The sequence below is a fragment of the Monodelphis domestica genome, chromosome 1, assembly GCF_027887165.1.
Source record: "Monodelphis domestica isolate mMonDom1 chromosome 1, mMonDom1.pri, whole genome shotgun sequence".
Classification (NCBI taxonomy): domain Eukaryota; kingdom Metazoa; phylum Chordata; class Mammalia; order Didelphimorphia; family Didelphidae; genus Monodelphis; species Monodelphis domestica.
In genome coordinates, this window is record NC_077227.1 from 110,915,511 (window position 1) to 110,941,553 (window position 26,043).

Sequence of the window (26,043 nt, forward strand, 5' to 3'; positions counted from 1 at the left end):
TAATGAGCATTTCTAGTACCATATTAAATAATACTGATTATAGTAGGCATTCTTGCTTTACCCCTGATCTTATTGGGAAGGATCTTAGCTCATCCTCATTATAGATAATGCTTACTGATGGTTTTAGATAGAGGCCATTTATTACTTTATAGAAAGTTGCCCTTATTTTATTGTTTTTATAAGAAAAGGAAGTTGTATTTTTTCCAAATGCTTTTCCTGCATTAATTGAAGTAATTATGTAATTTATCTTGGTTTTGTTATTGATATGATCAATTATGGTAATGGTTTTCCTAATATTGAACCAAATGTGCAATCCTGGTATAAAAGCTACCTGATTTTTGGTGTATTATTTTTGTGTTAAAATGTTGTAATCTCCCTTCAATTATATTATTTAAAATTTTTGCATTAATGTTCATTAGGAATCTTGATCTATAGTTTCCTTTCTCTGTTTTATCACTTTCTAGTTTTGGTAACAATACTATATTTGTTTCATAAAAAAAGAATTTGGAAGAATTCCCTCCTCTCCTACTTTTAAAGATACTTCATGTAGTATTGGTGTTAGTTGTTCTTTGAAAGTTTAGTAAAATTTACATGTGAATCCATATGGCCCTGAAGCCTTGTTCTTAGGGAGTTCTTTGTTTGTTCAATTTCATTTTAGTGATGGGGTTGTAGAAGTATTCTGTGTCTATGTTTTTGTGAATAGTCATTGATTTCATTTAGATTGTGATTTTACTTTTTTCATTTTTTATGCTGGAAATTTGGTTTTCTTCTTTTTAATCAAGTTAACTATGGTTTATCTATTTTATTTATTTTTTCATAGAATAAACTTTTTGACCTATTTATTAGTTCAATGGTTTTCTTACTTTCAATTTTATTAACCTCTCCTTTGATTTTAAGGATTTTTAAGCTGGTGTTTAATTGGGGATTTTTTATTTGTTTTCTCTAGTTTTTTTAGTTGCATGCCCAATTAATTTATCTTCTATTTCTCTAATTTGCTGATGTAAGCATTAAGGATACAAATTTCCATCTTTGATATGTTGTCTCCTTGGTGTATTTTTCTTTAATGAAATTGTTGATTGTTTCTGTGATCTGTTCTTTGGCCCATTTGTTCTTTAGCACAAGATTGTTTAATTTCCAATTAATTTTAAATCTTTCTTTCTGCTGCCCTTTGGTGAGAATAATTTTTATTGTATTATGATAGGAAAAGTATGCATATTTATGTTTTTCAGTGTTTGGATGTGAGTTTTGCACACCCTATGATGTGGTCAATTTTTGTGAAGGTGCCATGTACTGCTGGAAAAAAAAAGGTATATTCCTTTCTAATTCCATTCAGTTTTCTCCAGAGATCTATCATATACAGCTTTTCTAAAGTTCTATTTATCTCCTTAACTCCTTTCTTGTTCATTTTTTGGTTTATCTAATTTTGGAAAGTGAAGGTTGAGATCCCCCACAAGTAATGTCTTACTATTTATTTCCCCTTTTAACTCATTTAATATTTCTTTTATCAATCTGATTGGTATTCCATTTGGTACATATATATTTAATATTGACATTGTTTCACTGTCTATAGTGAATTTTATTATGAGTGTAATTTCCTTCCTTACCTCTTTTGATTAGATGATTTTTCCTTGTGCTTTGACTGAAATCATAATTGCTATCTCTGCTTTTTTTTTTCCTTTTGCTAAGGCATTGTAGACTCTGCTGCAGCATCATATTTAATCTTTATGTATTTCCCATTTTTAAATGTGTTTTTGTAGACAGCATATTGTGGGGTTCTAATTTTGAATCTAGTTTTAAACTGTGCTATCCTTTTCTGTTTTCTCAGAAAACTTATCCTATTCATATGCATAGTTATGACTACAAATTGTCTGTTTCTGTCCATCTTATTCCCCCTGTTTATTCTTCCCTTTCTCTTTTTAAACTTTTTCACTTTTATATTTGGTTTCTGAATGTCTAACATGGAGCCTTGCACACTGCAGGAAGAAAGAGGGATTAGGAGCAAGGCATTCTGGACCTATGATTTTATCACTGTAGTGAAATCTTAATGTGGGGCAATAGGTCTATAGTTTATAATTTTAAAAAGTTTTCTTCGTCCCTCTTATTAAAAGACTGATCCAAGATTATACAGTTAGTATTTTCCAAAGATAGCAAGTATTCCCAACTCCAAGCCTGCTTTCTATCCAGCATATATGACTGCTTCTTACTTTGCACTTAATTGGTGTGTAATAAATGTCTGTTGAATTGAATTGAAAAGGCAAAGGTACCACCTAATCTCTTCTAAATCCCAAATGAGAGGTATGCCCATATCCATTTAACATTCAGTAGATGTCCTATAACCACTCACTACTGCCCATCATTTCTGCTCTCCACATTTATGAATTTACTTACCATCAAATACCATTTTCATCAATTCACATCCCTTTTCAAGAACCTGTTGTCCACTCAATAGTCACCAATTGCCTACAGTATGGAATTTAAACTCCTCTGACTGACTTTCAAAGCTCTACATAAATTGGCAGCATTCTCCCTATTCAGACTTATTTCCCACTGCTCTTTGACATGTTTTATTCATTCCTATATTCCACCTTAGCCCCTAGAATACTACAGTCTCACATGAAATATGTGTCAATAAATATTTGTTGAATAATAAATTGTTTCTGTATTGTTTCAATATACATAAGTCTTGTTTCAAAACTTGTGTTAAGACAGTCAGAAACAATATAGAAAAGCCACATACATATAAGCAATATTCCCAGAGGCAAACTCACCTGAGAGCACTCACTCTAAATAGAAATAATCTAGGAATGTTCAAAACTTGCAAAAATGAGAAGGTAGGAGAAAACCCCAGGAAATATGAGTCAAAAAGAAGTCATCAAATTATAGGCTTGGTGCAATGAACCTACTTCTCCCTCCTTGAAAATCTTTTGGCAAGAGCTAACCAACCATATGTCAGAGATCTCCTCCTAATCTCAGAATCCTGCTTAACTTTAAAGAACAAACTGGCACAATGCCAAGAAATCAGGACCATCTGATGGAAATGCTGTCCTATTTAAATCTTAGAGTAAAATATGAACCAAACAGGTTCAAATTGCTTTCTCCCTCAGACTCGTTAGAGATCTGGTAATACTCCCAAGAGTTTTACTTCATGCTAGCCTAGATACTATAATCAGAAATCCTCTCTCTTCCTCATACATTCTTTACTTGGTGCTCAAGCACCCACTCATTGGACGCATGATATTTTTATTACTATTTGTATACATATATTTAAATATATATATATATATATATATATGTCTTCCCCAATATGTTATAAGCTCTTTGAAGATAGGATCCATACTTTATTTTGGGATTCTCCTAAAATGTTAATAATATCTTTAAATTACACCTTTATCAAATGCCTCAAGATTAGCTTTCCAAACAATTCTGAGACAGGAAGTATATCTTTACCCTCCTTTCCAGATATATAAATTGAAGCTTAGGGCGGTAAAAAAGAAAATGCAGTTATTTATGTGCCCTCTCTCCTAGGGTGAATTAACTGATTTGAAACTATCTCTTGGTTTCTTCCTAGAGCATGGCTGTCCTCAAGATAAATCATTTGGCCAGGAAAGCCTTTGAGATCTCTGGTCTATGATCTGGGCTGAGATAAGCAAAAGAGAAAATGAATGGCAGTCATGAACATTTTTTATCCATCTTCATGGATGAGCATGTGTCATCCTCTGCAATGAGGCACCTATTAATGGGAACTATAAGATGGCGGGAGTTATCCTCATCTTCACCTATTATGTTTTGTAAGAAAGGCAAAATGAGGGCTGTTCTAAGATGAGTTGGTTTGTTGGTTTATGGTCACACTAAGCACTAAGCCAACATTAGTTGTTTTTTTGTTTTATTTTATTTTATATTGTTTGTCCTTGAAAGGGGTGAACAAGCACATCCATATTCTTTATGGGAAGGTTCCTTCAAAAGTCTCAGATAAAGCTTCACCCTGCTGTAAGTTTCTCAGTTTGATAGAGGTGCTCCCTGATTTAACTCTCATACTTCTCTAGATTGGGGATGGATATACTTTCAGCAAACTGTGGCTTTCATACTGTCTATGAGCTTACTATAGTTTTACCCTTTAACATACAATAAATTTTACTTACAAATGGAAAAACCATTCTTAGTTCAAACAAAAACATACAAATCCATACTTTTCTAAACCCTCCTCAAGTCTATATGCCCAATTTTTAAACCACAGAATGTTAGGCTTAAAAGGAACCTAGAGATAAAAGGATCATAGATTTAGAGCTGGAAAAGAATATGCAGATCATCTATTCTAACACTCTCATTTCTTCTTCAGGGTCTTTGCTCCCAATTATCAATGCTCAATTTCAAATTTTATATGCCTCCTCCTCCTACTTGTAAAAGGGAGTCCTTAAAAACTGGTTTCTTCCTGAATAGATACCTTCTCCACTTACTCAAAGCTATGCCAAACTCTTCAATAAAGCCCACCATAAATGTAGCTGATCCTCGAATATTTATCTTCATTCAATGGACAAGCCTTATGATAGCACCAGATTATTTTCACTGTTGTTTAGCTAATTCCCTTATATCTACTTATGGATTAATTTTTTAAAAAAGAATAAAATCTTCACAATTTTGCATAATTTTGTACTTTTAACCTAAAGAAATAAGACAATGTGATATCTAAGAGAAAGAAGACAGAATTTTCAATAAAAAATGTGGGTTCAAATCTCAGGTCTGCCACTTATTATTATGGCAAGAGACATTCTTACTTCTATTTAAAACAAGACAGTTGGACCAGATCAATGGTGGAAAACTCAAATAGAAATAGGAGTAGCGGCACTCTATGTAAGGATCCTTCTAATCACATTTCTCACTTAGAAAAACATACATTAACAATTCTATTTTATAGTTGTTTATTTTGTTAAATATTTCTGAATGATATTTTAACCTGGTTCAACTGCCCTTGAAAGTATTGCAATACCAGTGTAATCCATGTGTTTGACATCTCTGGCTAGATTACCTTCAAGATCCCTTTTAGTTCTATGTAACTGAAATAGTCTTTCCACGTTCATTTTCATTCCTAATGACAAAATATTGGATCTTTCTTATATATAACTTACCATTTTACCACCAGAGAGCACCCTCCTCTCCTTCCTATCCTAATGCTATCCAATAGCATAAAAACATTTTTAAAGGATTATTTTTAAGTGAAGTTTGGGGGGATTGCTGTTGTTACAAACCTAAACTATGCCCAATGATTAGATTATTGAATCAGGAAAATATTGTTGATATAAATAGCATTCAAATAAATATATAATATGTATTTAATAGCCAAACAAAACCCTTGTGTGCTTCAAAGAACTCTGACAGATAATTCCTATTGTACTTCTGCAGGGTAGCCTAGAAGTAATTATCCTTCTCACTAGTAAATCAATTAGGAATGGATAGATCTAACTCATTTCTCTTCCTCCAAGAAACAGCTAATCCTTTAAATACTAATGAGCAGGAAGCCTTAGGTAAGTGTTATGGCTAATATAATCATGTCAAAGTCTCTCCTGGTCCATACACCAGTCTTTGTGGAGAAGACTCTATTTATGAGTTATGGTTTCTAATCTTTCCATTCCTCTCAAAGTGTGTACATTCACATGCATGCATGCGTGCACACACACACACACACACACACACACACACACCACATCTCATAATACCCAAGAAGACTTTGGCTGTCATTCCTACACTCACAGACACTATTCATGAGGCTGCCTCCAAAACTGCAGGTGGCTGTCATTTGTGAGCCCAGGCAATTAGGTCAGAACATTTCTGAATTGTCCTGAAGCTTCAAAGGAGGGCTAACAAACCCCCTCAGCTGGGCCAAAAACTCTCCATGCTAATTCACAAACCCATCAGAGTCTTTGTCTAATTTGTCTTCTAACAAAGGCATGAATGCAGACTAGTAGGGAGATGGTAAATAACTGACAAGAGCTAAGGCTGGGCCATTATGTGCCAGTCTGAGCAGAGGGATCAATCAATGGTAATAAGCTCCTGGATCCATAGGAACATTTAGCTCTTCAAGGGGGAGGAGGTGTGCTACCACCACAAAGTTAAACCAGCAGTTCATCTGGAAGTTGCATATCATCTTGCTTTTCATCTTCAAAGCCTCAGACTTAGCTAACATCTAGACAAAAGAGATAAGTAGAAGATGCTTCATAAAAGGAAAAATGTAAGAATTCAAAATTCATTCAAACACAGCAAGAGCAAAATGGAGTCATTAAAGCAGGGACCCAGCTACCTCCTAATCTGAACTTTCTTTGAAGGAGATAAAAGTATTTTCCCAGGAATTATCTTCATTTGGACAGGGCAGTGAGGGTAAAAACTCAGCCTGCAAGGTTAAAAACTCTATTAGACAAATTTCATTAGTCAAACTGCACATATATTGACATTTCTCTTCTCAAAATGAATGTTTACTAAAAAATCCACATTAGGAGTTCTTGGAACATTGAAAAGGCACCAACCCAACAACAATTTTCACTCTGAAACAAAATGTGTATACTTTATGTTTATATATATATATACATACATATATATATATATATATTTGTATAAGGATATATAAAGGAGTGTATTTTTTGTATATTTATATATGTGTATATATTCATATATGTCTGAGTGCCTAATTTATGTTTTGCCAGACTAAAAAAAAATCACATTTTCTACCTTTACAGGCCTTATGAAAACAGAACCCTCTGTTAAAAACACAATCATTAAACTGCAAATAAATGTCAACACAACTGCAAATCTAATACTTTTCTGTCCATTAAATGATATCAGTTGAATAACAGAAATAGAAGGCTACAGATACTCCGGAGATAAAGAGAATGAAAAACTTCCTTCAATCATTGCTCTGAGAATAATTGAAACCATAATATATTCAAGGAAAAACTTTTCCCATTGTCTTCATGACACCCACAAAGTTTTTAGTTCAAGAGAATAGGAGGTAGATGAAATTCCATGTATGGTAAAATCTCATTTATCCAGAATAGGTGAGGAAAGGGTTGTTTTGTCAAACAGAACAATTAGAGTTCTAAAAGTCAATAGTAAGAATTGAATGAGAGATTTCTCAGGGTAAAAAGTTCCCTGTCAGGAAGGGCATTCAAGTGGTGGCTGAATGACCAGCAGTCAGAGATGCTAAAGAGGAAATTTGTGCCCTAGGTGGGAAGATGGATTCAAAGAAGTTGTCTTCCATCTCTGAAATTGATGGTTGTGTGAATATCTTGATAAAGTGCAAGTTGCCACCTATAGCATATTTGGATCACCAATTTTCAAAGTATTATGATATGATAAAACACTCTTTAGCACTAAAACCCACAGAACATATTTCTGTATTGTTTTGATGATTCAAAAGGCACCTTAGGTTCTTACAGGTCCATTATGAACATCAATATCCACTGCTCAGCTTGCCACAGTTCTGTGCATGTGAGATTCTTACTGCCCATATGTCTACATCAATGAGAGCTTGCTTCTTGGATAACTGTCTTCAAGAATGATGAAGATAAGGCCTAGTCTTTGCTTGTTGGCTCAGGGTGCCTACAAATAAAAAATGAGAACAGCAAAACCATAGGCTGATCTTTTGATGAGTGGGAAAAGGAGGTGCTAATATACCAACAGGCTAGATGAGTCTCCTTCAAGATATACAACATTAATGTCTAGAAGGTACCCTTTTATTCATCAATCTCTCCCTTTTCCTGATCTTTGCTGTGCCTCATTTCTCCCTGAAAGATTCTGAATTAAAAGCACTTAATATCATAAAGAGAATAACTAGAGTAAGACACTGCAAAGAAACAAAGAAAGATCAGAAATTTATAGCCTAAAGAATAGTAGCATAAAATTGAAAATTGCCCCAGTGTTAGGTTCATGAAAGCACACGTGCATGCATGCAAAAAAAATACCCCACAAACATGCAAATCACCTCCAGATGTACCAGAATTACCTAATGACTTGACAGACCTGATTAAGGGATTTAAGAACACACATGACCAAGAAGAAAGAAATCAGAGCAGACTACATTCTCTTCTCTTTCCACTCATCTTCCCTGGAAATCAGGATTTTTTTTTTTACATTTCTTTAGTGTAGCTACTTCAATGCTTCAGGGACCTGTGCTTCTGTCAATGTGGGCACTTCTTACATAGACATAGATCATAGCCTGTCTATAATTTATACCTGATCTTTTAAAAGATGTGATTGAAAAATTCCTTATTCTACCGCCAAATTGGTGAAGGAGTTTTCTATACTAGCCAACTGATCTAAGGATAGCAGCTACACAGTCTATCCCTGGGACCATACTAATTTATTCATCATATCTAATTTTCCCCATATGCAATGCACAGATTTCCCTAGTAATTCCCACAAGGGTATGTGATCATGGTTTAAAATTTGTATTTTTTCCACCGTCTAACAATGCTCTTCAGTCAGTAGTCATAAAAATTATTTGTTGAATTGAATCATATGACATTAGATGAGTCACTCAATGTCTCTAAATCTAATATTTGCATGACCAGCCCCAGAGAAGTATCCTGAGGAAAGCATTCTGCATTATTGCCATGGGGACCTTGTGCCTTAAATCGTTCCTTCTCTCTCTCTCATCTTCAATGTCAACTTAGTCTACTGGTTCTCTCCTTTCTGCCAACAAGTACACCCTGGTCTCTCCATTCCTTACGACATCATTGTTTTGCTCTATCACAACTGTGAGAAATCATCCTATAATGATCCTCTCAAGCAAAAAATAAAAATTAAGCCACTTTAGAAAAAGAGAAAGTTTTCAACTTCATTTGGCTTGGTTTTCTATTGTTCTGAACTCTGATCCTGGCCACAGAAATACCAGAATTAAGCTGATACAAAAGATATAATTATGTTGACCCCTATTAATGCACCTGAAGATAACTAGACCTCATCAGCTCAGAAAAAAGCATCATACCTAGATCCCCAAATTAGGCTAGCTCAGCACGTGGAAATCCATCTAGAAAGCCAAAGACAAGAGGAAAACTGAAGGTGAGCTTGAGTTACTATACAGTTTTAAGCTGCCTTATCAGATCTGCTATACTATTTGCCATAAGTGGCTAATAAAAATGCAGGTTTATACTTGAGCAACTGAGCCAAAACATAAACCGTTCTCATGTGAGTTGCCTTCCTGATTTCAACCAACCCTGTCTGCTGGCTTAGTAGCACTCCTGCCTTTGGGAGATCACACTCTGGCTGTTTCTGACCATGTGGAGGCTCCACATTGGAAAATAAAAGAGCTTTGAAATTGCAAAGTTGCCTGCTGACCCACTACATGGTGAGAGTTTATCACCTCCCATGTACCCAGTTCAGCACAGAGGCAACTCAAATCATGCTCCATGGTATGGTCCATGTTCTATTATGATTAATATTCACTCACTGTATAGTAGAAAAAGTATTATATTTATTATTAGAAGGCTTGAGGGCAAGTCCCAGTTCTGTATTTCCTAGTTATTGTTCTGATTCAGAATTAATCTCAATTCATATAGAGCCTATCTTTTATGCTTTTGCATCTCTGAAGAAAGATGTGCTAATCCTTGTGAAAAACTACATTATAAGGGACATAGTCAACATATTTCCATGTAGGAAAAAGTTTGGAAACAATCGCTAACACAATGTAAATCAATATTTTTTCTATGTATCCAAAACCTCTCCTACTTTGTGACATTTTTATGAGCCCTTAATTCTAGGTTGTGAATTTCTTGGGTACAAGAACTATCTTCTTGCTGATTTTGGTAATCCCAGAGCCGGAAAATATTACTTGGCATACAATAAGTGCTTAAGAAATTAACTTGACTGTGTATATTTAGAAATAATTAAACTGCATTCTTAACCAAAAAATTATAGTTTAGTTTTGTTACTAGTCCAAGCTGGCCTCCTCCCAGTTGGCCCAAATTAGTGAGACTTGACTACATGCTACTGTATTCAATTTCTTGATTGCTGCATCCGGAGAAAAGAAAAAGAAATAGAGGGGAAAGCTATGCTTCTGTTTACCTATCTATGCTTCAGAAGAAAAATCACAACACAGGAAAACAGGGAGTTACATTTATTTTCTCCCGGTTGGCAAATATAGTTACAGTCTACTAACCCAAACTGACGAGCTGAAAAGAGATGGAATGAAACCTGAGCTAGGAAAGATGATGCCAGATAGTGATTTCTCTGGCTCTAGGGCTACCTTGGCTTACCTTCCTTTTGTTGGTAGGATTGACATAAAGGTAACTCAGGACAGTCTTGAGCCCCACTTTGTCATTCAGTTTCTCATAGGTGGTGCCATAGTCTGTTGACCTGTGAAAAGAGGAGAAAGAGAAAAATAGAGATAAAGGAAGATTGTTTTACAAAATGGGGTTTGTACGTAAGTGGGAGCCAGGTTCCTGTACCTCCACTTTTGTTTCCAAATCACATGAGTGCTTAAAAGTGTTCTTCAGAGATTAAAAGGCCCATTAATTTTAGAAGTGCAATTATACTAATGCATCTGCTCACTACCTGAGCTCACCACCCTTTGCTCTCTACCTCTTCTCTGAGACCTACTTTTCTGCCCTTTCTGAGTCTGTGTTGGTAAAAGGAACAGTCAGAGACTTTACCACCTACACATTTAAAGTTCTTTGCTTCTATAGTCCAATAGGAGAGATATAAATTCCCCAGCAGGTCTTCAGTTCTGTGATGGAAAACATCACCTTGAGATGCAGAAGGTGTTTCTGGTTCTTCCAATGATGTTGCCCATAAAGAGACCCTTGAGTATGGGTCAGAGATCCCAAGCAGCATCATTTCCTTCTTCATAGGAATCCAGGAACCTTCCATTTACTCCCTTTCTCAAAAAAATCACCTGAAGCTCATTCTAATTGGCTTACATTTCTGGCTTTAATATGACACTACTGTTTGCACTCTGTTGTAACCAAACTGGCTTCCTTGTCATTCCCCCATACATTAAATTCCATCATTCCTCTCTGTGTCCCCTGTCCCCAGAACCCACTAGCTCCTCACAACTATCTCCTAATCCCTTACTTCCTTCAGTGCTCAGTTAAAGTGTCACTTACTACAAGAAGCCATTCTGGATTCTTTCATTTGCTAGTGACCTCTCCTCCTTGATATTTCTTTATATATTTTGTATTTATGTATCTCTATGCATCATCCTCTATGTATCCTCTATGTATCTCTATGCATCAAACTTGAAAGAAGGAATAAATTATTTCCTTTCATTGTTTTTTAACCCTTACCTTCTGTCTTAGAAGTATTGGTTCCAAGGCAGAAGAGTGGTAAGAGTTAGGCAACTCAAGGGTTAAATGACTTGCCCAGGGTCACAGGGTTAGGAAGTGCCAGGGTCATGTCTGAATCCAGGTCCTCCTATCTTCAGGTCTGGTTCTCAATCCACTGAGCCACTTAGCTGTCCCTGATTTCTTTCTTTTTATGAATTACTTTTGTAGCCCTATTGAAAATCAAAAGTTCTGATACATAAACAGGTATTTAAGAAATGTGTTAATGAATGAAATATTTGACTGATTGTATCTTAAACTCTTACATTCTTATCTTTATTAGGGAGATTTATATTTAAATAAGGTTCAACATCTTTTATTAAAGAGATAGATTGCCTGAAATGTTATCACTACTAAGCATGAAACATGTTCCAGGGTGTTAGTGCCTTCCACAAGCTCCCAGAAATCATGCCCTTACCCTTATTCTTCCTACAATTAATGCTATCCCTGCAAACTTTCCCAGTCATCCAAAAAGCATTTAATAATCACATACAATGTTTCAGGTACTATGCTAAACCCTGAGATGAGAAAGGGAAGCAAAAGATTGTCCCTACTCCCAAAAAAATTACCAAAAAACAAAAAGGAACTTTGGCAAATCAGGAACCCCCAGGGGTGCACTGATAAACGTTTACCAGTCAGTTCTCCAGAAAAAAAATTACACATATAGACACACTTTTAAGTTTAATCTTTATTATTAACATTTTCTTCATCACTTTTTTAAGTCTAGTCAGTCAACAAAACAATAAATCAAACTCTGATTGGTAACATTGGCTAAATCGTAAGGTGTGAATGTTCCCATTGAAAATGTAATAACCAGTTCTCTGGTTTAAGCTGATTCCAGCTCACCCTTGAGCCTGAGTCCAAAGCCCCTAATGACCAGATCTTCCAGAGAAAAATGTCTGCCAATGTCTGTCTTAGGATCATTCCAAGAATAGACAGGGTGGCGCTGACAGGCTGCCACCATCCCCAATGCCCACAAACCTGCTCATTGAGCCATTTACTGAGCAAACTGGTTTCTCAGAGGACACTAGAGTTAGAGAATTCCATCTCTACAAAAATAGAAAAAAATAACAGTAAAACTTGAGCACTGGGTTATAGATAGACAATGGCAGAACGTGAATGTATGTGTGTGCACATGTGAGTATGAGGGTCTGTGTGTGATATGTCTCTGCCTGCACGTTTCCACAAACATTGTTCCTCCTTCTGCATTCACCCATTTTGTCTTCTTTTTCCCTGGCCTGAGAGAGCCACAATGTTCCCCAAAGCCCCTACGATCATGTCATGATATTAAGATGCTTTGACCTGGGAGATAAAGGGGCATGCAGATGCTACCTTTAACAGGATGTAGGGAAAATACAGTGGGCTGCTGAGAATGGTAGGGGAGAATGATATAATGAGTATAAAGGGAAACAGCAGGGACTTGGAGACAGGGGAAATGGGGATTCACTACTTCCCAGAGCAATTGACCAGGTATTTAGTAAAGTCACACATAACTGAGGAACAGTTTTCCCATGAATAAAATGGGTATAACGATATTACTGAAATCAAAATGTTATAAATATCAAATGAAGTCATTTTAAAAGCATTCATTAAATACCTATTATATTCCAGGCTCTATGTTCGTTTCTTGAAATATAATAACAAAAACCAGATAGTTCTGAGATAATGAATGGAAAACACTTTTTATACCTCAATTGACAAGCATTTTTAATGTAACTAGTATGTCGGGGCACCTTGCTGAGTGTGAAGAACAGAAAGACAAAATTGAGAGTCCTCACCCTCAAACACATTACTTCCTAATAGAGGAAACAGCATGTACATACATAAATGTAATGGGGACCTGTCCAATGACAGCCTCATCCTCACAGCATGTGCAGTGAGCTATGCCTGCTGCCAGCCCACATAGAAGAGGTGTGGGAGCTTGTTTCTTAAAAAGCATATGACATGTGAGAAAGGAGCCTCATCTCCATTTCAAAGCATGTACCTATACATGTAACACAGATTCAATTGCTTACTAGTTCCAAGACTGGGAGGGAGGAAGGCAGGGAGGGGATGAGAGGGAAAGAGGGAGGGAGGCAGTGAGGGAGGGAGGGAGGGAGGAAAGGAAGGAAGGAAGGAAGGAAGGAAGGAAGGAAGGAAGGAAGGAAGGAAGGAAGGAAGGAAGGAAGGAAGGAAGGAAGGAAGGAAGGAAGGAAGGAAGGAAGGAAGGAAGGAAGGAAGGAAGGAAGGAAGGAAGGAAGGAAGGAAGGAAGGAAGGAAGCAAGGAAGGAAGGAAGGAAGGAAGGAAGGAAGGAAGGAAGGAAGGAAGGAAGGAAGGAAGCAAGGAAGGAAGGAAGGAAGGAAGGAGACAATTTGAATCATATAATTTTGGAAAACTTATGTGGAAATTTGTTATTACACATAATTGGTTAAAAATTTTAAGTTAAATCAAAGCATGTATAGCTATTCTGGTTGTTTCTAGACCTTTTGCTACTTGAAGAACATGGAATATTTCAACTGACTGCTATACTCAAACTGAGAATATGTCCAAAAGACATTGACTGGCCAAGACATTCTCTCTTTATATCCAGGCTCTTACTAGAATCTTACTAGAAAGCCTTGAGTAGGGAAAGAAATCTCTAGCCTTTGTCTCCTAATTGGGGCCACCACTATTTGGCTCATAAGTATATGGCCATGCTGTCACTTTCACTTCTGTTTTGTATACTTTTCTACTCTTAAGTATAAGAATATAGAGATGAGCTATGATTTTGTGAACTCTGAAAGGTTGGAAAAGTGAGCTACCACAATTCAGAAACAAAAGTCCAGACCATAGTTCATTTCTAGCCAAGTCCCAGTATAACTCCAAGAAAAGAGAAACCAGTCCAGCTTTGATAGATCTACCTAGCTTTGGTCCTTCCCATCTTCTTGTTACATAAAAAGCCATCACAAATGGTGAAAAGTAATAAACCTACTTATTCCAACAAAGCAACAAACAGAAAATGGAGAAGTTTACAAGTTCAAATATAACAAAAAAATATTCACAGGTGAATGAGCTCTTCAGCCAGAAGTAAGATGACCTCTCGGTTCAAACTAAGAGAAAGGATTTGGTTTCACCCAAGCAGGTCCATTCAAACAGTCTCTAAAGAAGCAAGATGTAAATTAGGGTCATGCTCAAGAATTATGTGTTTTTCTTGTCTCTTCTGCAGACTCTGTGGAACCAGTTTAGCAAGTATATGCTGGTACATGGCTTCAAGCCATGAAGTTCAGAATTTTCTGCCAATCCTAGTTCTGTCTTTCTGGAAGCAGGCTCCCCCAGTCTATCTCATGTAGGTTGGCAACAGGCAGAGGACACTGAACATACTCTGAGGAGTATGAGAGTCCCATTGGCTAGGGGACATTATAAAATATATACAAGATAAATATAAGCTCTTTTAGGTATTTATAATATAGGAAAATTTCAAATAGTAGAGACAAAGACTAGCCAAAAAATAAACTCTAATGGAAAATTTTCTGGAAAGCCCCAACTTTCAGTTCTCTCTCTCCACAATTACTTTGCCACCCACACCAGAGACTGTGTCTTGATAGAACTTCCACCCTTGGGTTTCATTCTCTAGATTCTTCAGTTACTTTTATGAAATACTATTTCAGGTAAACTCTAACCATTCTTCACTTAATTTCCCCTCTCTAGTTACCTCTTCCACAAACACATGTTGTCATAGTGGTACCTTTTCCTTACCACCATCTCCTCACTCTAATTCTGGAACTACAGCCATGGTCAGCTTCAATAGTGACTCTCTTCCTGGTTGGAGTATGTCCATCCTAGCATCTTTCAAACCAAAATTCTCCTACTGATCATTTCTCCCTTTTATGTTATTTTGCCTCCATCAGAATATGAACTACTTGAAAGCAGGGAATATTTTTCAATTTATATTTATATTCCTGATGCTTGAAACAGTACTTGACAGATAGGAAATGCTTAATAAATGCTTTTCACTGATTTTTCTGAGTGAAAAGTACATATGTAACATGGTACCCATCATGAGGCTATCAATTATACATGGAAGAAGTGGAAGTGAATTTGAAGCTCCTCCTCTGCATAATGATTTTGATATGTGAGCTGTTTATAGTGATGATGACTATATGGATCTTTTCTCTTGTGGACCCACTGATGACAATGTAATATCTGAATGAGTCCGGTGCAATTTATCTGAAACTCATAATCTCATATGCATGCAGAAGGATATCACCATGACATATCCAAATTACCAAGTAACCTGACAGTTCTCCCTCTTGTGGAAGGGGCAAAGGTAACAGTGATATTTAGACCTGGGCTATAATTTCACTAGTGTAGGGGACTCTCAGTGATAAAATTTGCTCTACAAATTCATACAGGTACCTTGTCTACAGCTTATAAGGTCCTCTAGCCAGTGAGAGTTTAAGTGATTTGCTCAGGATGCCCCCAATATGGTACCTGGAACAATGAGATGTGTCTGAACTAGGACTTGAATCTAGGTCTTCCTGTTACCAAGGCCAGCTCTCTAACCACTGGTCCATGATGGTATTACAACTTGTAATACCAGAAATGCCCTTTCGTGTTGTTAGTTTGGTACGTGTGGTACAGAATCTGGGGGTAAAGTTCCAGCAGCAATCAACACAAGCCTGAAAGGACAGCGAGTCAGCTGCAGTATTTGACTCAAATGAGACGAAATGTCCTATACTAGCTGTTCCATGGCACTTTATAGTCATAGCCCTACCCATTTTCAGGGGAGAATAGTAGGAAACTTTAATGTTCTAGCAGTAGGAGCAGCTTGTCTTCTGTGATGCAGCTCTGCAACTTTTCAACTTCCCTTTCCTTCTCTCACACTACACATCAGTTATGACCTCTTTATTCAGTGCATTTCTATGTCCCTACAAAAAAGGGGTTGGCAATCCATGACAAAAGGATAGACTTCCTTCCACCCCACACAATCATATTCTTTTCTTCTTCTCTCTCTTGCTCCCTCATCTTCTTCTTCACCCCCCCCCTTTTCATCGACACAAAACATCTCAGACCTGGATCATACTGTAGAAGTCATCTAATGCAACCATCTAATTAATAAAACAGCCTGAGGACCAGATACAAAAAATTACCTACCCCAAAGCACAAAAGCAAATCAATGGAAAACCAGGGTAAAGAATTCAGGTCCCTTGATTTCAAGTTCAGTGTAATTGCCTCTTGCCAAGCTGCTCTTCTTCTAGGTCTCGTTCCCTTCTCTCTCACCTCCTCCCTTGGCCATGCCTTAGATTTGTCTCCACTAGAGGCGGTCAGGGTGAGAGAGATCACTGGTCCCTACCCACAATTGCCTATCGCCGATTATCTAAATGGTTAGAGCATGAGGTCATGGTCACCGATTAAACACTATAACTCCTTGTTTCAGCTAGCTTTTCTCTGTAGTCAAAGGAGGCCCTGAAAATGGGAAATTAAATAAGTGAGAAGAGCAGGCTCATGGTTATTTCTGGAGAAGCAGCTCAGAATGCATATATACCAATAGTGAGACAAAAGCATTATCACACACGTGCATCTAAGCATTATATTCATGTCTGTCAATATGTATGTAACAGACACAGCAGCAAACTTTTCCAAGTATATCCTATGTTTCAGGGACTGTGCTAAGCACTGAGACTACAAAAGGAAGCAAAAGATGGTCCCTGCTCTCAATAATACATGTTACAAAAGAGCACTCTTTTTCAGTCACGGAACAGCAGAATCCTCATTATCCCCATCCCCACACACCTCACCCCTATTTCTGGAGATCTTGCAACAGTGGTTGGGATCTGTGTTCTCCAATATCACGGTATTGAGTGAACAATGATAATCAGTCAATGCATACTGAGTTAAAAAGAAAATGCTACACAAAATGAAGAGAATGGGTCAGATTGGGGGAGAAGGTGCTGGCAGCACTAAATCTAGTGTTCTTCCTGGCCCCACACTAGAGGGAACTTTCATCTGGTAATTGTTTCAGAATGAGGACATACATTCTAATCCTAATTCTGTCAAGAACTAGCTGTGCGACCATGGATAAGTAACTTGCCCTCTCTGAGCTTTATATTCTTCTGTAAAATGCAGAGTTTAGGTCTAATGATTGCCAAGGTATCTTTTAGATTTTATACCTAGCAGCTAACCTTCTGATGATGAACTTCTCCCCACTTACCCAAGCTGCTCCTCAGACAACCACATGGATGGTCATTAAGGCCATATATGATGCTGGTCTTAACATATTTAAAGGCTGCCATGTAGAAGAGAGATTTGATTTGTCTTGCTTGATCCCAGAGGGTAAAACCAGTAATAATGAATGGAAGTTGCAGAGAGGAAGGAAGACCGTAGGCTTAATGTCAACCAAAATGATCCTAATGAGCAGACTGTCCAAAAGTAGATGTGGAATGTCCAAGGAGACAGTGGGTTCCCTGTTACAGGCAGTTATCATCACCATCATCATCACAGTTAGCATGTATAACTTTGCAGTTTGCAAAGTGCTTTACAAATCTCGTTTTATCCTCCAAACAACCCTGAGTAGTAAGCACTGTTAGGATCTGATTTTAGAGATGAGGAAACCAGGCAGAAAAAAGTCAAGTAACAGCTAGTAAGTGTCTGAGGTACAATTCAAACCCGGGTCTTCCAGACTCCAGATCTCTATCCACTATATCATCAAGCTACCTCTTCAGTACAAAGGCAGAGGACAACTAATGGACTGTAAATGTAAAGGGAAGCCTTGTTCATGTACAAGTGGTACCAGCAAACTTCTACTGCATATTAAACTCCACAGATAAAAGGTTTTACTCGATTCAATTGTTCTCCAACACTCACCATCTGCCCCTTCTTGGAAGTGACCCCTATCAGATTTCCAAACAAGCTTCATTAAATGTGGACATCTTTGTAGTACACATTAGATTGTCCTTTGGAGACTAACGAGGTCACAGCGACAGCCTAGACCTATGGTGGAAGTGTCTGCTGAGGATCAGCTACTTTCTGGATGGCAGAATCCTTGTCCCTCTGGACAGAAGCAAATCCCTCTTATTTGGGGCCATGGGAGTCTCCTGTGAAGGCAAGGGTGGTTTCTATAATTTTTCCTCAGTCGGATCTCCTTGGCCAAAGACTAGTGTAGGATGAGGGATGGTAGTCAGAGAGAATGCAGGGGATCCTCAGGGCCAGAACAGTGGCATGAAACTCTCCCATTTGTGACCCCAATGTCAAGTGATAAAATCAAGGGCTGTGAATTTCATGCTTGATTTTCCAAGAGTAACTTTTCCAAGCTGTAATTCTGATATAAGCCATGAGCATTCAGGAAACTGTAACTATCACAGAAGTGGCCTCAGAAACATGAAGACATTGAGCTACCACTGTTAAACAGCACTTGCTGCTCCATGCTTGGGTGCATGATTGTGCAGTTATCGAAGCAATGATGGCCATTAGCTCAGCACATAATTAATACTGTGCTTTCTTGCATTATGAATTAATTTTCCATGTATAATAATAAGACCTGACATCTGTGTCAGGCTTTACAAACATTATCTCATTTGACCCACCCAACAACCCAATGGGGCAGATACTGTGTAGTTATTATAATCCCCATTTTACAGATGAGGAATCTGAACTAGAAAATCAGTCATTCAATATTTATTAAGCACCTACTATGTGCTGGGGGAGGCAGAAATGGAAGAAGAGTTAAAAAGAAGGAGGAAGAGGAGGAGGAGAAAAAAGAGGAGGAGGAGGAGGAGGAGGAGAAATGGGGGAAAGGAGGAGGGGAGAAAGAAAGAGGAGCAGGAAGGGAAAGAAAGAAAAAGGACAAGAAGGAAGAGGAGGAAGAGAAGGAGAAATGGGGGGAATGGGGGAAGAGGAGGGGACAAAGAAAGAGGAGGAAGAGGAGGAGGAAGAGAAAGAGAAGGAGGGGAAGGAGGAGAAAAAAGAAAGAAAGAGAGGAAGGAAGGAAGGAAGGAAGGAAGGAAGGAAGGAAGGAAGGAAGGAAGGAAGGAAGGAAGGAAGGAAGGAAGGAAGGAAGGAAGGAAGGAAGGAAGGAAGGAAGGAAGGAAGGAAGGAAGGAAGGAAGGAAGGAAGGAAGGAAGGAAGGAAGGAAGGAACAAAATCTTACCCTCAAGGATCTCACAGTCTAATGGGGGAAACAAACAAATAAGTAAAAACAAGCTATATATTGGAAAAATTGGAAATCTTTAAAAGAGAGAAGAAACTAGAATTAAAGGGTGGGGTAGAAAGGCTTCCTGAAGAAGCTGGGATTTTAGTCAGGATTTGATGGGAGCCAGGTAAGCCAGTGGGTAAAAATGAGGAGAGGAAGTATTCCAGGACTGGTGACAACTAGAAAAAAATGCTCCAAGCCAAGAAGTCTGTCAATGTCATTGGACTAAAGAGAATATAAAGCACAGAGTAAAATATATGAGAAAGAATAGTTGTGAAGGACTTTGAATGCTGAACAGAACATTTTTTATTTTATTCTGGAGACACTAATTCAACTCCCCAGTTTTACAGATGAGAAAACTGAGGCTCAGAGTGGTAAAGTCACTTGCCCAATGTCAGAGCTATAGTTACTTTGTTGGGAAAGGTATGACTCTGTGCTGGGCACTGAGAGAGAGCTAACAACAAACAAGTGGAAGATACTACTACTGACCTAAAAAAAGGAAATAAACTAGTAGGGTAGATAAGGCAAATAAATATAAAAGATCACTAAAAAAACTAATAAGTATATTATAAGTGCAGGAGCTAGAACTTTAGATCTGAAGGAAACTATGAAAAATCATGTGATCCAATTCTTTCATTTTACAGAAAAGGAAACCAAAGAATAAAAAGGAAGAATAACTTGTCCAAGATCACACACATCAGCAGCAGCAATGGTGGTCCCATAAATCAAGTTACTCTAAAAGTTTAAATGGTCACTGTAGACATTGTGAGTAGAAGTCTAAAGGACAATGGAAGTAGGTAGAACTCTGGAAGATCTAGAATGACCATCTTTGCCATTAGAAGCCTAGACTATTTCCACAAAATTGATACTGCCTGAAAGCTCCCCAAAGCCAGTGATTCTTCTTATGTCAGGAGGTAGGGGACAATTTGTGAGTTTCTTTTCTTTTCTTTTTTTCTTTTCTTTCTTTCTTTCTTTCTTTCTTTCTTTCTTTCTTTCTTTCTTTCTTTCTTTCTTTCTTTCTTTCTTTCTTTCTTTCTTTCTTTCTTTCTTTCTTTCTTTCTTTCTTTTCTTTTTTTTTGTGTTAAGCCAGCCCGGTTATTCTCAGTGATTACAGTTTGTTCCTGGGGGAGAGGCAAGAAGCATATGGAACAGTAGTTTTCAAAGGAAAAGGCAAACTTCAAATCCACTGAACCAAAGCAGCATATCCACAGAGAAGAGTTACTGCCAGCCACCCCCACTACCCTGTTCCCAATTTGACTTTCCTGCCAGGGGTGAGAGAATTTTGAAGGGTATCTTGCTGGTTTTCCCACTGTCCACCAGATGTTCTGGAGGCAGTCCTCCAAGTTGGAATTGGGCAGATCCATTACTTTGCTCACTCAGTCAATTCTGATCTAACTTTTATCTTCCTTTCTCCTGTAGATTACCCTCCTCCCAGGTTGTGTTCTCAAGAAGTTTAAAGCTGTAAAAAAATCCAATGATATCTCAATCCTTTCTGCCTTTTAATACAGTTGATGTAGCTTTGTTTCATCCATCATGACCAGTCTTCAGAGTTGGATGAAGTTGGAATTTATCCCAGAGACCAAAACAGTTTAAAACTTCGGACAACCTGCTGACTGCCTACTCTCTCCTTATGCCTTTATTCTTCTCCCTTATGCTCACAAGTGATATCTATTCTGTATAAGGCTTTCTCCATGCTTAGCATAAAGCCACTGTCATGATGTTCTTTGATTTTTCCAGTCATGTGTTCTCTGCTTTCCTCTCCCTTTATGTGCACTCCCACCAGTGATGCTTCAGGTTCCTCTCTAACCACCCCATTAGGAAGCCTTAGAAAGCTTGAAATCTCACAACTTCCCCTTCATCTTTCATGTACACTTTGTATGACATTATCATGCACCTGTTTTTGTTTTCTAATTAATGCCCAAGTCTCTCTTAAAATATCTAGTGCACCATAAAATACTCAGCAACTTTCTTAATTCAAAATGGCTTTCGTAAATATCTACTATACATTAATGTTCTGTCCTCAATAGTGAGAATACAAAAACAAATTTGACAATTTTTAAGTCAGTAATCAAACATTTATTCAATACCAATTGTGCAATCTCAAAATCATATTGCTTACTCCGATCTGATTAGGATTGCTGTCATTTGCTAGGATAGCTTTATTTCATTAATACTTATTTTAATTCATTATTTATTTATTTATTTTTCATTGTAAGTTAATTATTTAGTCAATTTAGAACATTATTCCTTGGTCACAAGAATCATATTCTTTCCCTCCCTCTCCTCCACCCACCCTTCCCACAGCTGATGTGCAATTTCATTGGGTATTACATGTGTCCTTGATCAGAACCTATTTCCATGTTGTTGATGTTTGCACTAGGATGTTCATTTAGAGTCTACATTCCCAACCATATCCCCTCAACCCATGTAATCAAGCAGTTGTTTTACTTTGGTGTTTCTACTCCCACAGTGTTTCTTCTGAATGTGGATAGTGTTCCTTCTTGTAGATCCCTCCCGGTTGTTCAGGATCACTGCATTGCCACTAATGGAGAAGTCCATTACATTCAATTGTACCAGTGTATCAGTCTCTGTGTACATTTTTCTCCTGGTTCTGTTCCTCTCACTCTGCATCACTTCCTGGAGGTTATTTCAGTCTCCATGGAATTCCTCCATTTTATTATTCCTTTGAGCAAAATAGTATTCCAGAATCAACATATACCACACTTTGTTTAGCCATTCCCCAATTGAAGGGCATCCCCTCATTTTCCAATTTTTTGCCACCAAAAAGAGCTCAGCTAAGAATATTCTTGTAAGGCTTTTTCCTTATTATCTCTTTGGGGTACAAACCCAGCAGTGCTATGGCTGGATCAAAGGGCAGACAGTCTTTTACCACCCTTTGGGCATAGCTCCAAATTGCCCTCCAAAATGATTGGATTAATTCACAACTCCACCAGCAATGCATTAATGTCCCTACTTTACACATCCCCTCTGTCACTCATTACTTACCATTGCTGTCATGTTAGCTAATCTGTTAGGTGGGAGGTAATACCTTAGAGTTGTTTTGATTTACCTCTCTGTGATTATAAGAGATTTAGAACACTTTTTATGTGCTTATTAATAGTTTTGATTTCTTTGACTGAAAATTGCCTATTCATTTCCCTTGTCCATTTATGATTTTTTTGTACAATTGCTTTATCTCTTTTTGATTTTGCATTTTGTGATATTTTTTCTAGCTCTTCCTTAAAACCTTTCCTTTCCCAAAGGTCTGACATGTATACTATTCTGTATTGACCTAATTTACTTATAGTTTCCTTCTTTATATTCAAGTCATTCACCCATTCTGAGTTTATCTTGGTGTAGGGTGTGAGATGTTGAACTAAACTAATCTCTCCCACACTGTCTTCCAATTTTCCCAGCAGTTTTTATCAAATAATGGATTTTTGTCCCAAAAGCTGGGGTCTTTGGGTTTGTCATAAACTGTCTTGCTAAGATCATTTACGCCAAGTCTATTCCACTGATCCTCCTTTCTGTCTCTTAGCCAGTACCAAATTGTTTTGATAACCACTGCTTTATAGTATAGTTTGAGATCTGGGACTGCAAGGCCTCCTTCCTTTGCATTTTTTCATGATTTCCCTATATATACTTGATCTTTTGTTCTTCCAAATGAACTTTGTTATATATTTTTTTCTTAATCAGTAAAAAAGTTTTTTGTTAGTTTGATGGGTATGGCACTAAATAAGTAAATTAATTTGGGTAGGATTATCATTTTTATTATGTTAGCTCATCCCATCCATGAGCAGTCAATGTTTTTCCAATGGTTTAGATCTAGTTTTAATTGTGGGGAGAGTGTTTTGTAGTTGTGTTCATATAGTTCCTGTGTTTGTCTCAGGAGATAGATTCCTAAGTATTTTATATTGTCTAGGGTGATTTTAAATGGAATTTCTCTTTCTAATTCTTGCTGCTGGGATGCATTGGAAATATATAGAAATTCTGATGACTTATGGGGGTTTATTTTGTATCCTGCAACTTTGCTAAAGTTGTTGATTATTTCAACTAGCTTTTTAGTGGATTCTCTAGGAGTCCTTAAGTAGACCATCATATCATCTGCAAAGAGTGATAGCTTGGTCTCCTCATTGTCTATCTTAATACCTTCAATTTCTTTTTCTTCTCCAATTACTACTGCTAGTGTTTCTAGTACAATGTTAAATAATAGAGGTGATAATGGACATCCTCATTTCACTCCTGATCTTATTGGGAAGGCTTCTAGTTTATCCATATTGCAGATGATGTTTGCTGATGGCTGTAGACATATACTGTTTATTATTTTTAGGAAAGGCCCTTCTATTCCTATGCTTTATAGTGTTTTCAGTAGGAATGAGTATTGTATTTGGTCAAAGGCTTTTTCTTGCATCTATTGAGATAATCATGTGATTTTTGTCAGTTTGCTTGTTAATATGGTCAATTATGTGGATGGTTTTCCTAATATTGAACCATCCTTGAATTCCTGGTATGAATCCTATCTGGTAATAATGAATAATACTCATGATCACTTTTTAGGTCTTTTTGCTATTTAATATTTTTGCATCTATATTCATTAAGAAGATTGGTCTGTAGTTTTTTCTCTGTTTTTGACCTGCCTGGCTTTGGGGTCAGTACCATATTTGTGTTGTAAAATGAATTTGGTGGAACTCCTTCTTTGCTTATTCTGTCGAATAACTTATATAATATTGTGATTAGTTGTTCTTTGAATGTTTGATAGCATTCATTTGTGAATCCATCTGGACATGGGGATTTTTTCTTAGGGAGTTCTTTGATGACTTGTTCAATTTCTTTCTGACATGGGATTGTTTAGGTAGTCTATTTCTTCCTCTGTTAGTCTAGGTAATTTATATTTTTGTAAATATTCATCCATATCACCTAGATTGCCATATTTGTTGCCATATAAATGGGCATTGGGCATAGTAGTTTTTAATGATTGCCTTTATTTCCTCTTCATTTGAGGTGAGGTCTCCCTTTTCATTTTGTATATGGTCAATTTGGGTTCCTTCTTTCCTTTTTAAATTAGGTTGACCAGTACATTGTCTATTTTATTTGATTTTCAAAGAACCAGCTTCTAGTCTTCTTTATTAAATCAATAGTTCTTTGACTTTCAATTTTATTAATTTCTCCTTAGATTTTTAGGATCTCCAATTTAGTCTTCATCTTAGGATTTTTAATTTGTTTACTTTCTAGTTTTTTTAATTTGCATGCCCAATTCATTGATTTCTAACTTCCCTAATTTGTTAATATACGAACTCAAGGATATAAATTGCCCCCTGAGTACTGCTTTGGCTGCATCCTATAGAGTTTGAAAGGATGTCTCATCATTGTCATTTTCTTCAATGAAATTATTGTTTCTATGATTTGTTCTTTAACTAACTGATTTTGGAGAATTGTATTAATTTCCAATTAATTTTTGATTTGCCTCTACATATATCCATACCAATTATTATTTTTCATTGCATTGTGATCTGATAGGTTTGCATTTTTCATTTCTGCTCTTTTGCACTTGTTTACAATGTTTTTATGCCCAAATACATGATCAATCTTTGTGAATGTAGCATTTACTGCTGAAAAGAAGGTGTATTCCTTTTTGTCCCTATTTATTTTTCTCCAAATATCTACTAACCCTAATTTTTTCTATGATTTCATTCATTTCTCTTACCTCTTTTTTATTTATGTTTTGCTTTGATTTATCTAGTTCTGATAGAGGAAGTTTCTGGTCTCCCACTAGTATTGTTTTTCTATCCATTTCATCCTTGATCTCCACTAGTTTCTCCTTTAGAAATTTGGATGCTATGCCATTTGGTGCATACATGTTGAGTACGGATATTTCCTCATTGTCTATACTGCCTTTTATCAGGATGTAATTACCCTCCCTATCTCTTTTAACTAGATCTATTTTTACTTTGGCTCTGTCAGATATCATGATTGCGACTCTTGCCTTCTTTTTATCAGTTAATGTCCAATAGATTTGGCTCCATCCTCTTACTTTTACCCTATTCATGTCTACCTTCCTCATGTGTGTTTCTTGTAGACAGCATATGATAGGGTTTTGGTTTCTAATCCACTCTGCTATTCTCTTGGGTTATTTTTGTTTTGTTTTTTTCCACCGGTGAGTTCATTCCCTTCACATTCAGAGTAATGATTCCCAGCTGTGTATTTCCCAGCATTTTGATTTCCACTCATAGTCCTGCCTTTTCTTCTTTCACTATTTTCTTCTACACCAATGTTTTGTTTTCAATCAATCCACCTAATTCCCACCCTCATTTTACTTCTCTTTCTATTCCCTCCCTTCTTATTTCCCTCTTATTTTTTACAGTCTTTTTAAACTACCTCCACACCCTCGCCCTCCCTTGTACTGCTTCCCTCCCCATCAATTCGTTAGTTACCCTTCTACTTCAATATAGGGCTCAAATCAATTCTCTACCCCACTGTATGAGTGTTCGTCCTTCTTTGAGTCAATTTCAATGCACTTAATAATTGAGTATTTCCTATCTTCAACCTCTTTACCCTTCCAGTGTATTGATGTTCTCTTCCCCTCCCTCCAT

At 37.0% G+C, this 26,043-nt stretch overlaps 1 protein-coding gene and 1 long non-coding RNA gene across 5 annotated transcripts in view; one reads left to right on the top strand and one right to left on the bottom strand.

Moving 5' to 3' along the window:
- SORCS3 (sortilin related VPS10 domain containing receptor 3) overlaps nt 1-26,043 on the bottom strand; it is a 724,209-nt gene that overhangs the window by 413,020 nt on the left and 285,146 nt on the right. For both annotated transcript variants that reach the window (XM_007479197.2, XM_056804235.1), the window contains one exon: nt 10,242-10,341. In XM_007479197.2, coding sequence (XP_007479259.2) covers nt 10,242-10,341 — 100 coding nt within the window. The remainder of the gene's footprint in view (nt 1-10,241; nt 10,342-26,043) is intronic.
- The window catches only part of LOC103096979 (uncharacterized), a 73,264-nt gene continuing 67,495 nt past the window's right edge, over nt 20,275-26,043 (top strand). For all 3 annotated transcript variants that reach the window (XR_008913317.1, XR_008913325.1, XR_008913326.1), the window contains exon 1: nt 20,275-20,367. This is a non-coding gene — a long non-coding RNA (uncharacterized LOC103096979). The remainder of the gene's footprint in view (nt 20,368-26,043) is intronic.